Here is a 13,985-nt window from a genome sequence, read left to right as displayed (position 1 = left end):
AGTGCGGGATTTGGAAATGCAGAGATTTGTGGGCCCCTTTCTGTGTGATACATAAACCAGCTATCTTTATGTCCCAGTCTGTTTGAGGTGGTCATCCATTACCTGTTGATGGCCACAGTACCTTCATGTAACTGGGAGATGATCTCAGAGCTCTGCCCATTTTGTTGCTTCTGTGGATCTTTTGTCACAGCTTAGACATCTGTGCCTGAGTGCCTATATTGGCTAAATGACACTGTCAAATAAGTAACTGTAACAATGCTTATCTGGTCTCCTAATTTGAAATTCTAAAATTATCTGTGACAGTGAAAATGTGTTGTTCTGCAAACTGTGCATCTGATTCAAATAATTCCTTGCCTTGAGATACCATAAGAAGTTGGAATAGTTTTTCCTTTTCCATCACTGTGCCAAGGGAATACAATCTTCTTCATGTACTGTAGCAATACAGAAGCAAATACCACCCTCAGTTTTGTGATCAGAAATCTGCTTAGGCTTTGTGAGGAAACATCTGCTATTTTAATTGCTCACTCTAAATGCTATAATGCCTGCAAAGAGTTCCTTAATTTTTATTGTCCCATTACTTGCTACTTTATGCAATACAGCAAATTTTCTTGAAGAGTGTGTATCATAATGTAAGTGTGGGAGGAGGGGGTTTGTTCCCATAAAATGAAAGAATTCATAATTTGCTAAAACATTATTCATCGTATTAGACCATAGCAAATAATGCAAATCACTTCTGATCGACACAGTCAGCTGAGGAAATGCTCTCCAAATAAATGTTCTCGTTTCTTCAGGGCCTTAAAGCAGATGTTACAGTTCTTTATTTAAAATTTGCAGGAGTCATAGATTTGAATGCAGTCATGATCAAATATGCCTTAACAAAATGTGAGAATGGATTTCTCACACTCTCTCTCCCTCTGTCTATCTGTCTTTGCTTGCTTCATTTCCTCTGCACAATAGTAAATATAGCTTCAAAGTTCCAGGACAAAAAATGATATTTCTTTCATGACTGTTGATTCACGACTGTACAGTAAACTTATCTTTTATTTAGTGGAGCCGAAGAAGGGCATTTGTATGTTTTTCATCACTTTACCTTGCTCTTTTTAAACACAAGAATTTTCTTTTTTTCCATTTTAAATCATACCTCTCTCAAGCATTTTCCTTTGTTAAAAAATTCAGGGTTACCTTACTATTATCTTGCTATACCCAAGGCTGCCACCAGTTCTTTATTGCTATTGTTTACTCAAGGACAGTCCCAAACACTTTCCACTGCCTAGAGTTGGAATATGGGAGGTGAAAATATTAATGCTACTTTACAAAGGATTGTTTGGATTTCATCTGCTGTAATGTGGCCAGTTATGACTAGATCTGTTAGAATTAGAATTGAGTGAGTGTGCAGAAAAGCTGATTTGTGTAAGAGGAGAGTAGAAAGGTTGGCTTGGTTGGCCTATGAAACAAAGACTAAAAGAGGATGTGCTCTCTGTTTATAAACACTTACAGAATGTGAATAAATGCATCATTGTCAAGAGCCAAAGGACAAGGTTGACACAAGAACAAATTAATTCAATTTGTGCATGCGTAAACTGAGGTCAAAAGTTCTTAAAAGGTTTCTAATTACCAGAGGCAGCGGAGTCTGGAAAAACTCCTTCTTGATGAAAGAATTTAAAAAATCTCCAGACTCTTTTTAAAGACCAATTTATGGGAAAAGGTCCAACAGGTTTGCCCAGCATAACACAAGAGAGGATTGGGGGACCTACAAGGTTGTATTCAGAGGTTGTATTCTTTTTGATGAAGCCTTTTTCCTAGAAGAGGGTTTGTCCGTGGCCCAGGTATTCATCTTGTTCACCGTGTTTTAAGCCCAATGCACTCCACTGTGAGTGGGAGTGTAGAGCATAACCATGTTTCAAGCTTGAGCAGTTAGATCAGGTCCTATAATCACAGCTCAGTTCCAGGAGCTCATTTACATTCAACATTTTCATAGGGATAATGATTGATAATAGCATTAGAGCTTCACTTGAACTGTTGCATTTTCCACTGGGTTGGTGGGTCTCTGTGAAATGATGCCCTCTTTGGAACAGGAGGGAAACCAAGTTGCCAGCTCCCGGCATCAGTGTGAGCTAACGCACAGATGGAGAGAACCCTGCTTTCTCCAAAATCTTGGATTTTTTTTTTCTCTGTGAAAGCTAAAAATTAGTTTCTCCTTGTCCTGTCAGGTTTTATTCATCCTTTTCTGCAAAGCCTAAAAAAACATAAGAGAGATACATATGATGTACATATGTACATCATGTACATCATAAGTACATGATACATCATCAAGTGATGATGCAGTTCAAAATCTGCTTTTCCTTGTCTTGGAGGTTCATCCAGCCATGCCTTTACCTCAGCTTCTCTTTAGAAAGTGCTGAGAAGTTTGGGAAGGGCACAAATGTTCTCTGGTGTGGGCAGTGGCAGCCTAGAGGCCTTAAGCCACCCTTTTTTCCTCTGCTGACTTTTGGAGAAGGAAGACACGCTCCCCTCTCTGCGTGTCAGGATTTTCTGTGATGAAGTCCTGGCATGCACTTGAAAATAGTGTGCGTCCACTTTATTAGAAATACTGGAACCATCTTCTTGGCCCAAAGTTAAGATGTTTTCATAAGAAAAGGTATTTTTGCCTTTGTTTGGTGCTTAATACAGGAGCATGTAAATAAATTCTTCCCCTCCATGTGTCACTGCTGGTACAATTCCTCGGTGGTAAATAGTAAGTCTCTGCCTGGGCTGCTTATCTTAAAATACTGGGACAAATATTAGATGTCCAGTAGGTAGTCTTGATTCCCAATGAAGCCTTGCCTTATATATTGCCTTATATATCAAGATGATCCTCTTCAGTTCTTGTTTCCTAATTAATCTGTAAAGAGTTGTTAATTTAGATCCACATTTTTTCCTTATTTGTTTGCCTGCTTAGATGAAATGTAAATCTAATTTTATCCTTGTTCCACTTGTGACATGACAGTCTCCCCTTAATTCCAAGTTCAGACCAGCAAAAGAAAGGCTTGGAACTATAAATTGAATTTTTGATGTAAAAAAAAAAGAAAAAAGAAAATAAACAAAATAAAACAAACAAACAAACAAACCAAAAATAAAAGAAAAATAAAGGAAAAAAAAAAAAAAAGAAAAAAATGAAAGAAAAACAACCTCACATAACCCAGCCTAAATTTATTCAGGTGCCAGCTCAGTTCAACTTGGACAGCTTTCTAATTTTTTTTGACATTCTACACTTGTATAACATTTCATCTCCCTCCCTTATACCATTACACTGTATCCTCCTTTGACGTGCAAATGAAAATTGTTTCCTCTCATACAATAGTTGCTTTATATAGTTTTCTTAAGTCAGATCCAAAATTCAAGAATGAGAGATGATATTGGAGAGTCATTATATAAAAGACTTGTCACTCAGTCAATGCCAAGTATTTAAAAACTGACAAAGAAATACATAGCAAATTACTAATGTTGAATTTGGGGTTGCATGGCACTGCTTTGTTGTCAATCTAAAATCTGGATTTATGGTATAATCAGCATTTAAAATAATAGCTGTTACTAATCTATAGGTTTATGTACCTCCTTGGCCACCACATAAAAATGGCTTTGCTGTTTTAATTCTGTTGTTATTTCCCAGGTGATGTATAAAGACATGAGGTAGTAACCTGGAGGTTAAAATGAGAACATTCTATTTAAAATGCATCAAAAAGTGCTGAATGCAGAAAACATAAATACACTTTTATGTCAGGAAAGATAAATACTTGAGGATTTGAAAGTCAAAATCTCTTTTAAAGTAGTATTTGACAATATAATGTGGCCATGCAGGTGTCTGTTTTTACATTAGTGTGAGTCCAATATTCTTGATGTTACGGTTTGGGCATGCTGGGTAATGAAACCAGGCAAATTTTTTTTAAATCCTCTGAGAAAGTATATAATTTAAAATCAAGATTAAAAGTTTCTTGAGCTCTCCTTTATGGTTATATTGAAAGTATTATAAAAATATATATATTTTGCTAAAACAGCATGATATATTTTTTTGTACCTCACAGCTACTGAAATTATACAGGCTAAATGAAAAGACAGCATCTTAAGCTGAGATAAGCCATTATCTGTGGTACATTAAGAAATAATCAACCTGAAATGCAAGACAGTACACTGAACACAGCTGATGCTATGTTATTTCTCTTTGCAGAAAAAAAAATGCATTTCATAAAGAACATTAATAACAGATGAATTCAGAAACTATTATAATCTGTGAAGGCAAATAAAATACTTTTACAGTAGTCAAGAGAGTAGAAGTTATAATTTACATCTCACATATATTTCTTTCAAAATTTAATGGAAATAAACGAATACCAGTACATCCAAAGTAGTTCCTTAAAAATAATAAAAGGATATTCTACTGGAACAGCAAAAAAAAAAAAAAAAAAAAAAAAGCCAAAATAACTGGGGTTGTTGTTGTAACATTTAAAGAGCTGCTTTTTCAAAAAGCTTGGCTTCATTTCTGCAAGAAAGAGTCCATAATTTTAGGTCAAGTCTATTCTGGTGTCTCCTAAATTCTTCAATATGGCTATAGATCAGGAAGCTAAGGCAAAAAAAGTTGATGGCATTTCATTACAGGTATTAACAATGCAGATGTGCTGTATCCTTTGAAAAATGACAAAGCTATAAATACACAAATGAGAATCAAAAGTATTCAATAAACTGTGGCTGTGTGCAAGGGAATATTAAGTGCAGGCTGCCAATAGGAGCCTCTTGATCCACCTCCCTTCCTGGGGGCATATCCACAGTTTTACATGTCTGGAAATTTGGGGCATCAGCCTTCGTAATTAAGACAGATTGTGGACAGAGAATTCAGCATGATGAGAAAGAGATCCTGCTTAAAAAGATGGTACAAACTTTACATTATTTCTAATATTTTACAGGAAAATACAGGCACATAATTATTTTGAAAGCTACCAGCTATTTGAATCACCAGGAAAAAAACACGTTTAACTAAAGTTCAAGTTCTTATGTGAAGGTTGGAGTCAGTTGCTGTTGCTTGGGAGCCCATGTTCCTCTTATTCAACTTCCCTCAGGGACTCATAATTCAACAGGGTAAAATACCATGTTCCCAACCTGCAGGAATTTATGCTATGTTAAAAAATACTTTTCTGGTTTCCCTAACCTGTCTTAAAGTTAATACTTCAAGCTTAATATTGGTGGTTTTACTTAGTTATTTTTTCTTTTAAGTATTTGTCTGTAGAGCTGAGTGTTCAACTGTAAGCCTTAATAGGTACCCTATGGAATAAAATTTTGGTTTTAAATTAGGTCTTGCTATAAACAAGCACATTTACACCTAGAATGCTCTTAAGCATTTCCTTTGCCCTTTTGGTAAATGATTTCTAACTAGCACATTGTTTATAGGTTCTTGATATTCTGAATCTAGGAAATGAGCACTTAAAGCATGAAATGTTGTCTCTACCTTCACTCCTCCTAAGCAATGCTGCACTCACAAATACATCATGCTATGGCTTCCTACTGATTTATACGTTATCTGTCAAGGATGCTGTGAAACAGTTTTAAATAGAAGATCAGAAAAGGTAAAAGGAGAGGCAGAGAAAACCCCAAATGAAACAGCTATTAAAATACAAATATTTGGTGAGGTTTGAGCACAGTACACTTTGAACTTCTGCAGTTAAGAGTGGTATTTTAATACCACCAGTTATTTTAATGAGCATGCACATATTGGTTTTGAGGCTGTGGACAATAGCTGTGTGTCAATCAGAGGCCCCTTGGTCCACTCAGTTTGGTTTTTTTTTTGTTTATAATTTGGTGGTCACCTTTCTGAATTTTGACTCTCATGCCTATCCTCTCCCTTGCCTTATCTTTCAGGAAATAAATGACGTGGATGTGCAGGAGCTGGTGAGAAGGTCAATTGGAAGGTTGACAATTATCCGACAGACATTTCCAGTCCCCCAAAACATAAGCCAGCGCTGTTTCCGTGGCAACCACAGAATATCTTCATCACTGTGTGATCCGAAGGACCCTTTCTCCCAAAGCATGGAGGTAGCTCATATACCAGTCTATCCCCTCCTGGGAATCGTCTTTCTAGATAACTTCTAAGATTTCCCCCAGGGGCTTACTGTAACTTAGAATTACTTCTCATGTCCTCTCCGACATGTGGTTTAAGGGCTCATAGCATGACAAGGAAATACCTGGAGTTGGGGAGGGAGTGAATGTGTCTGATGAACAACAACTTGCCTGCTCCACAGCAATAAACATCAAAAAAAGCTACCTGGTCTCCAGGTAGTAGGGTAGTCATTTTGTTGCCCTGCTAAATTTTATTTTTGTCATCTCACCCAAAAGAATTTCATCCCTGTAGTCAATGTCTCCTGAGCTGCTGTGCTTCTCTGACCCTCAAATATATTGTCAATAACAAAGGCTTCCTGGGAGCACCCACATAATCTTTTTCAAGTGCCCTGGTGTATACATCTAAATCTATGTCGAAGTTCCAAGGAGGTCTTATTTTCAGTGTTGTTAATCACAAACTACAATTAAACTATAATAGGTCCCTACCACAGGAATTCAGCAACAGGATCCCTGTCCTCCTGAGTTCACATAGTTTTTCCAAGAACAAATCCTCTCTGTCTCTGTCTCTCATTGGGTTTCATCATGACAAAGCTTAGGCAAATCAGGAGTGTGAAATTGACTTAATCTGTTGATTTTACTTTTTTTTTTTTTTTTTTTTTTTCTGTGAACATTTCTGCAGAAATCAATGGGAGGAAAATAGGGAGGTCTTCAAGAGTGTCTGTTTAAAATTAAAATATTTAAGGGACAAAGTGTGGATGGTCTTGTCCTGATTCAGACTAGTTGTAAGAGCCTTTGTGTCACTAGTTTTAGTTCACAAAACAGCCAGCCAGCAATTACTGATGACATGAAAAACTGGCTGTAGCAGCAAACACAGTGATCCTATTAGAGTTCTCAAAGCAAGTAGGGCTGTGTGACGCCCATTGATGCATAGGATATATCTACAGACTGTTTAAGTAGTGCAAAAATCCTTTAGGCCGTGCCATTCTGTCATGGCAGCATGATCCTGGGGGAGCTTTGGCAGCGTAGGGACAGTGTGCTCAAGCTGAGAGCGTTATTGCGTGCAGGAGTCAGAGAGTGCAAAGAGCAGTTCTCATGAACAAATTGCCTGACTACAGCAAGGCAGAAAACAAGAGTCACCTGTCAATGGGATGCTTTACATTTTGATTTGTCTTTCTCTTCAACTTCACTTTTATTTTCACTTCAGCAGTTATGTGAATCCAGGAAAGATAAGTTCTAGAATTCAAAGTTTAGTCTCAACAACTGGCAAATTCCATTTAATTTGTTAGATTGGGTCTTATACCTTAACCCATGTGTCATGATCTACCTATAGCTTGGAGAGCTACATTGTTCCTACTGGAAGCTTTCCTGGTATTTTGCTTCAAAGGAATGATGGAAGCTGGACTCTTAATTGCTCTGTGCAGCTGAATTGCTTTTTTCATGCTTTCCCTGAGATGGCTGTACTTCATTATTTTAGCTGAGACAACATTATAAACTGAAAGGAAGGAAAAGTCTGACACAATTTCCCCTCTGCCTTTGTATGATGCACAGTCCTTTGAGTAGCTGTGGGGTTTGTTTGCTTCTTCTTTGTTCTACCCAACAATATTATAAATTAGTTTCTAATCCAGTGGGGAGCTGGAACAGTTTATAAATTGAAATTACTAAAGCTTTTTTTTTTTAATGACATCGAAGTGTGACTAATCAGAAACATTCTCTGGAAAATATAAGGATGAATTTCTTGATTTATTTTTTTCTGAGTTACTCCCCCTAAAGTCTGTGTGAATAAATAAATTTTTTTTCAGCATCTTTATTAAAACACTGAAAAATATTCTGGTGAAGATGTCTCCCTGTGTCTTTGGAACTGGCCTAATTGAAACAAATTCTATAAATTTGTATCATTTTTAATGCAGAAAATTAAAAACTGGATTCACAGAAGAATTTAGTACTGTAACCCATGTGTCTAAAAGCTATGTGCAATATTATAGGTTTACATAAAATAAACACTGATAATCCAGATTAATCATTCATCCTTAATCTGATGCTAAGTACCTTTCTTCCACACTATGGATAAAATAATCACATCTGAATTTTAAATTGCATTAATAGTTATGCAGTTAAATTCTTATTGGTAATGCAAGCGTCCAGTCCTTAACCTAACACACTTAGAAAAAATAAGGGATTAGTAATGGACACCAGGCAGTGCATTAAATGCCCCAGTAAATTTATGTGGGAAATTAATAAAGGTGTAAAGTGACTTTAAATTACAACCCCCTTCTGTTCATCAGGACAGATATTAACGAAGCATACTTCTGGTAGTGACAGGGAAGGTTGATTTTGAGAAACAGGAATTAATTGTAGGGTCTTTATCATTGCATTATCAGTGATTGATTGCAGTAAATGTTAAGCTCAACTATTAGTGAAGGAGTAACAATGCTTAATAACTGCTGAACTCTGTCCTCCTGAGCCCTGTTAATACTTGATGAAGGCCCAGCTACATTACTCTTAGATTAGTGAGTGCATCCTTTCTCATGAACTGTGACAATTTTTTTTCTATTCCCATGGTAGTAGGTTACAGAAGTTACCTTGAAAGCAATGTCGTTTTGCTGGGAAATGATGACTTGGCATCCACAGCTCTTCATGTACCAATTTAGTCTCATTAGCGACCTTATTCCCTCTGCTCTCCAGAGGTGGTATGGTTTTTTTGTTTGGTTTTGGGGGGTTTTTTTTTGTTGTTTTTTTTTTTTATTCCTTTGGCAAAGACTTGTATAGAAAAAAGCTTGCCTCACAGCCCAGTGATAATTGGTCCCTTCCCTGCTCCAACAAATGTCCCTCCAGTGCTGGTTTCATTGGGGAAACATAGTTTTAGCTGAAATGCTTTGAATCCTTTGTAGGTTTTACAATATGAAGGCAAATCATCCCAGTTGTTTTTAAAATGCTTGATTAACCTGGGCTCAGATCCTCAATCCATGCTTTTTATCCTGTCATGCACAGTGATGCCTGGCCTGTGCATCTGAAGAAAGTAGATTTTGTTCCTGGGTGAATACCAAAATAGAAATGTTCACAGCCCTTAGAGGAGCTCAAGTAAGAATAAAGAAGCACCTTCTTTACAAGAAGGACACAGTGAAGTATCATTTAAAGAAAAAGAGCACTAAGGATCAGAGGTTCTTTACATCTGTGCTACTAACAGAGCAGTCTATGGATGACACAAGCAAAGCCAACATAAAGATGGGATTTAAAAAAGGAAATAAAAACATAAAAAGATGTTATGTGGAAAGGACTAATTAGGCAGGAAGAGAGTTTTTTGGGGCTTATTTTAACTTTTTTTTCACCCTTTTTTAAGGTGATATGTCAATTGGCCAATCACTAGCTCAGATTTTCAGCATTATGATGCTTCCTTGCCGTATACCCCCTCCCGATAGCTGCAGGGCTTTCCCAGTCTTTGGACATATTTAAAAAGCAGAATAGAGCCACTAATTTCCCATACTTTCCTTTTATAAGCTTCTTTCTTCTTTTCAAACTTTAAGCACACCACCTGTAGCTGTGTAAAAGACCTTTACAGAGAGCAGCCAACATATTCCACAAATCTGAGGAAATGTCTTTTGGCTTGTCAGTGACTGATGCAGAAAAAATCCGAGCAACCTTGCCTAAAATTGCCACTAGCTAATTTGTTGTCAGGCACTACGAATGCTCTACAGAGCCCTTCATCATGCACCTGAGGAAACTGTGTTTCCCTCAATAACTTTAGATGACCAATAGGTTATCTAAAAATAATATTCCCAAAAGTCCTTTTCATTTCTGAACATAATTTTTCTTCATGAGAACCTCTGCTCAGGACAGCTGAAGTTTCTTTTTATGATACTGTCAGTAACTTAAATGTTCCAGCCATCTGAGGACAGAAAAGACTGATGTAAAACTATATTGTAAATAACTTGTTTCAGAAGTCTTCATGAGTCCTGAGCTTCTGTTATTTTACTTTTAATTGTATCTTTCACACCTGACTTTGCACTGTGTGCATTTAAAAGCACGTACATACAACTAAAACATGGTTAAGTGGAAGGGGCACACAGGTGATTGCACTTCTTGAATTCCACTGTTCTGCTTTTGATCCCAAACTAAAACTTCCTCACACTGTATGCAGCTGTGCTCACAGTGAAACATAAACACATGTACTCTGTAAGAGTTTGTTCTGCAAGGAATTAGCAGCCAATGTCAAACACTGACAGAAAACACTATAAATCACAGAATCAACATGCAATTGCACACTGACAAGAATCTCATTGAGCCTTATTTCATGCCAGAAAGTGTCAACCAGAATTGACTGCGCAAATAACACAACAAAATCTATTCTAAATTTTCAGTTTCTGCTTTTCAAAAGAACAAAACAGCCTTGAAGATAATTTGATAATGTCCAAATGTCTGGTGAATGAAAAACTGAGTCTCATAAGGAGCATTTGAAAATAAAAGGAAGTCTGTTTATGGTCATAAGTAGAGCTGTAAATCTACAAGTGGAGCTGTGGCAGTGGTTGGGCTGCCTGTACTTCTCATGTGTGTGTAGTTTGTTTAGTGTTTATCACATTTAGCGATACAGCCCCCAGCTGCAGATTTTACCAAAGCCCAAAAGGCTTTGGCCTTTCACAGATTTTTCTTAAAACCAAATAAAGTATTTAATTACCAGAGGATTAAGGGGGAGGCAAAACAAATCATAAATTCTGGCTGCTAGGAGGAGACCACAAATAGTTATGCTAATGCTTCCCTTTTGATCTCTTTACAGATTACAAACCTGTATATATATGATACTGTCCTCCTGCTGGCAAATGCCTTTCATAAGAAGCTGGAGGACAGGAAGTGGCACAGCATGGCCAGCCTCACCTGCATCAGGAAGAATTCTAAACCCTGGCAAGGAGGGCGATCAATGTTGGAAACCATCAAGAAGGTACTTTTTCCCTGTATTTCCTTATCTTTGATTTCTAAAATACTGGTAGATTTCCTCCTGAGGTGCCTATTACTCTTATCACCTGTGTGGTGATACTGTCGTGATACTTGAATACTTTTATGTATTCACAGTTCCCAAATGGAGGGAGTTGTTATTTGGCTTGGGTGGGTTGTTGGTTGATTGGTTGGGTTTTTTCCATGTCATAATAATCATACTGAAATAAAGCCAATTTTTTGCTTACCAAAACTACTGAAACAGTTGGATGTTCAAGGAAGAAAAAGTGTCAAACGCGAACAAGTGGCACTGTTGAAGAAGTTTCACAGGTTAGGAAGCAAAGAAAATAAATTTATGATTTTGTTTGTAAAAGAAAGGAGAAAAAATTGCAGTATTGCACTTGGGTAATGTTCTGCAGAATTTGCCATTACACTGCCTTTGATGTTAATAAAGTGAAATCATAGAAATGGGAGCAAGGAAACCACTAAATTATCTAGGCTATATTCTGCCACCACAAAACCATCCCTGTAACTGTAGGCACACAGTTTGTGGTAACTGGGAGTGAAGCTGTGACCAGCCTCATCGCCAGTGGGCTACAGCTGTGAGAAGCAGGTGAGCAGCACTGACAGCAATGAGCCATGGAGTGCCCAGGGGCACCGACCATCACCAAAGGGAGCAGAGGGCACACAGGTGCCGTGCAGGAACAGGAGGGTATAACAGGTTGGGCTGAAGAACAAGGAGGGCAGACTTGAAGCCTTCTGAAGTGGTGTGGTATTACTCTGTGTATTGTGGCCATTTCAACTGCAGCATAATGGTGACCCTGATGTGATTTGGGATTGGGCTGTAGGACAAGGTACAGCCGGAGATGGAGCCCAGAGTAGCCTTGAGAGCAGCGAGGAAACACTGCCTAGTCTAGGCCAGACTGGTTTGGACGCCTGGGGTACAAGTAAGCTGCTAGGAATAATGGGAAATAAGTGTTTTATCTACATAGAAAGCTTTGATAATAAGATAAGAAAAGGTATTAAGACTACTTACAATGCCCTTTGTTGTGTTTTACTATGGGCAAAGTCACAAGATTTTGAGACAGATGCAAGTACTGCTTTTAGTGTTAGAACATAGAAAGAAGTTAGAGAAAGACTATAGGATGTAATATCAAAAGGGGACAAGGCAGCTGCAGATTTAGCTGCCATGTAGAGATTGCTTTATGAGACTTTAAAAGAATAGAAAACAGAGCAGGACAAGAGAGGCTTACAGTGACCAAATAACATAACAAAAACTATAAAAAGAACAAGAGAAGTTATTAAAGCAACAGTGGGAGCTGGGGAGAGAGTAGCTCTTTTTCAGTATAGTGTGTTTAGTAGTGAAACACATATGTTGTGTTTGTAAATTACAACTATTAATCCTTGATTAGATGTAAGTGTAAAAGTTTATATTTCATAAGTGCACTCAACCAATACTGGAATTCAGTGGGTGCCTACTCGTTGCATTCAGCCTGCGTTTGATAACGCCCCTCAAAGCAACTATGGAATTATACAGCTGTTATTCTTGTGTGTTACCTTATAAAGTTGTTACCTAATAAAGTTTAGGGAGTGAATTAAGGTCAGTACACAGATACATTCCAGAGTTAGTAGAGCCTACACAGGAGATACTTATACCACATTTGCTATTTTTTCTACAAGGTACTTGTAGAGAGATGGTAAACATAGCATTTATTTAAAAGGCCAAAAAGGGGAATTGTGGCCACACAGTTTGGGGTAATTGGGAATGGAGCTGCTATTGAACCTTATCCCCAATGGGCTGGAGCTGTGAAAAGAAGGTGAACAGCATTGAAGGTAATGAGACCTGGAGTGCCCAGGTGCACTGACCAGTCACAAAAGAATACAGAGGGCACGCAGGTGCAATGCATGTAAGATGAAGCCTATAAAAGATTGCACTCAAGAGCAATAAAGGGCAGATTCTTGAAGCCTTCTTAGGTGGTGTGATGTTACTCTGAATGGGCTAATGCCTGAAGCCTTCTGAAATTGTGTGAAACTGTGTGTTGTGACTGTCTCAACTGTAAAGTGTAAGTCCAATACAGCTTTATTTAAAGTCACTGCTTCCCTATGATTTTTATTTCCTACCTTGTCCAAGATGCTTTTCCTCTTCTTCAGTCTTTAAAGATAATTTCTCTTAGTTATTTCCTTTCTTCATGATGTGTACAGCCTCCATATACTTATGGAAACATCGTAGCCTTCCAGGTCAATGTTTAGTCAATATGAATAGGCTGAGAGTTTGCCCTTCCCTGTAATATTTTCCACATTTTCTTTATGTTATTAATGTCTTTCATAAAACTGCCTCCTCATTTGTCTGTATACACCTCCTGGTAATGCATACTTATATTTCAAGTGCTGGTGTTGTAAACACAGAAGAAAAAAAGGACAGTAAAAAAAATTAAAATGGTGTTTTGCTTATTACTTTCCCTACAGGACATAAAAATAATTTAAAATATAATGTTGTCTTGAGAAGCTGCTGTTCTGCATTAGGTATTTAGCTTTACCAGAAATTATGATGATGCAGGCAAAATGTAAGACTCCTTTGAATGCTGCTTATATTTTACCCAGTCCCATGTCTGCATTACCTCCAAAATGATAGTTCAAGGATTTCTTTCGTATCTGTTTCCACTTTCCATTCTAACAGTTTGAATTCATGAGACTGCAAGAATAATCCAGGATACATTTCTTATTCAGGAGCAGGATAGGTCTTTAAGGGACTCCAAACTGAATTGCTCTTAACCTATCAGAGCAATTTCCAATTCACATTTGGCAGTCCCATGTATTTTGACCTATGATTCGGGCAAGGCTGGTTCTCTTCTTGCCTTTGATTTTGTAAATACTGTTGCACACTTTTCCATTTAAATGGCCAGGAGAATTATGAAAGCATTCCAGAAGGCAGGAGCAAGTGTAAATTCCAGAGTTGTTGTTAGCTTGCTAAAACTGAA

General features: G+C 37.6%; 1 protein-coding gene across 6 annotated transcripts in view; it reads left to right on the top strand.

Moving 5' to 3' along the window:
- The window catches only part of GRID2 (glutamate ionotropic receptor delta type subunit 2), a 678,572-nt gene that overhangs the window by 462,402 nt on the left and 202,185 nt on the right, over positions 1-13,985 (top strand). For all 6 annotated transcript variants that reach the window (XR_003960108.4, XM_030271715.4, XM_030271714.4 and 3 more), the window contains exons 6-7: positions 5,887-6,060; positions 10,853-11,014. Coding sequence is in view for 5 of the 6 variants with exons in the window: in XM_030271715.4 (XP_030127575.2) it covers positions 5,887-6,060; positions 10,853-11,014 (336 nt within the window). In the remaining variant the exon portion in view is untranslated. The remainder of the gene's footprint in view (positions 1-5,886; positions 6,061-10,852; positions 11,015-13,985) is intronic.

Source organism: Taeniopygia guttata, chromosome 4 (assembly GCF_048771995.1).
Source record: "Taeniopygia guttata chromosome 4, bTaeGut7.mat, whole genome shotgun sequence".
NCBI classification, from domain to species: Eukaryota; Metazoa; Chordata; class Aves; order Passeriformes; family Estrildidae; genus Taeniopygia; species Taeniopygia guttata.
This window is presented reverse-complemented; position numbering and strand designations above follow the sequence as displayed.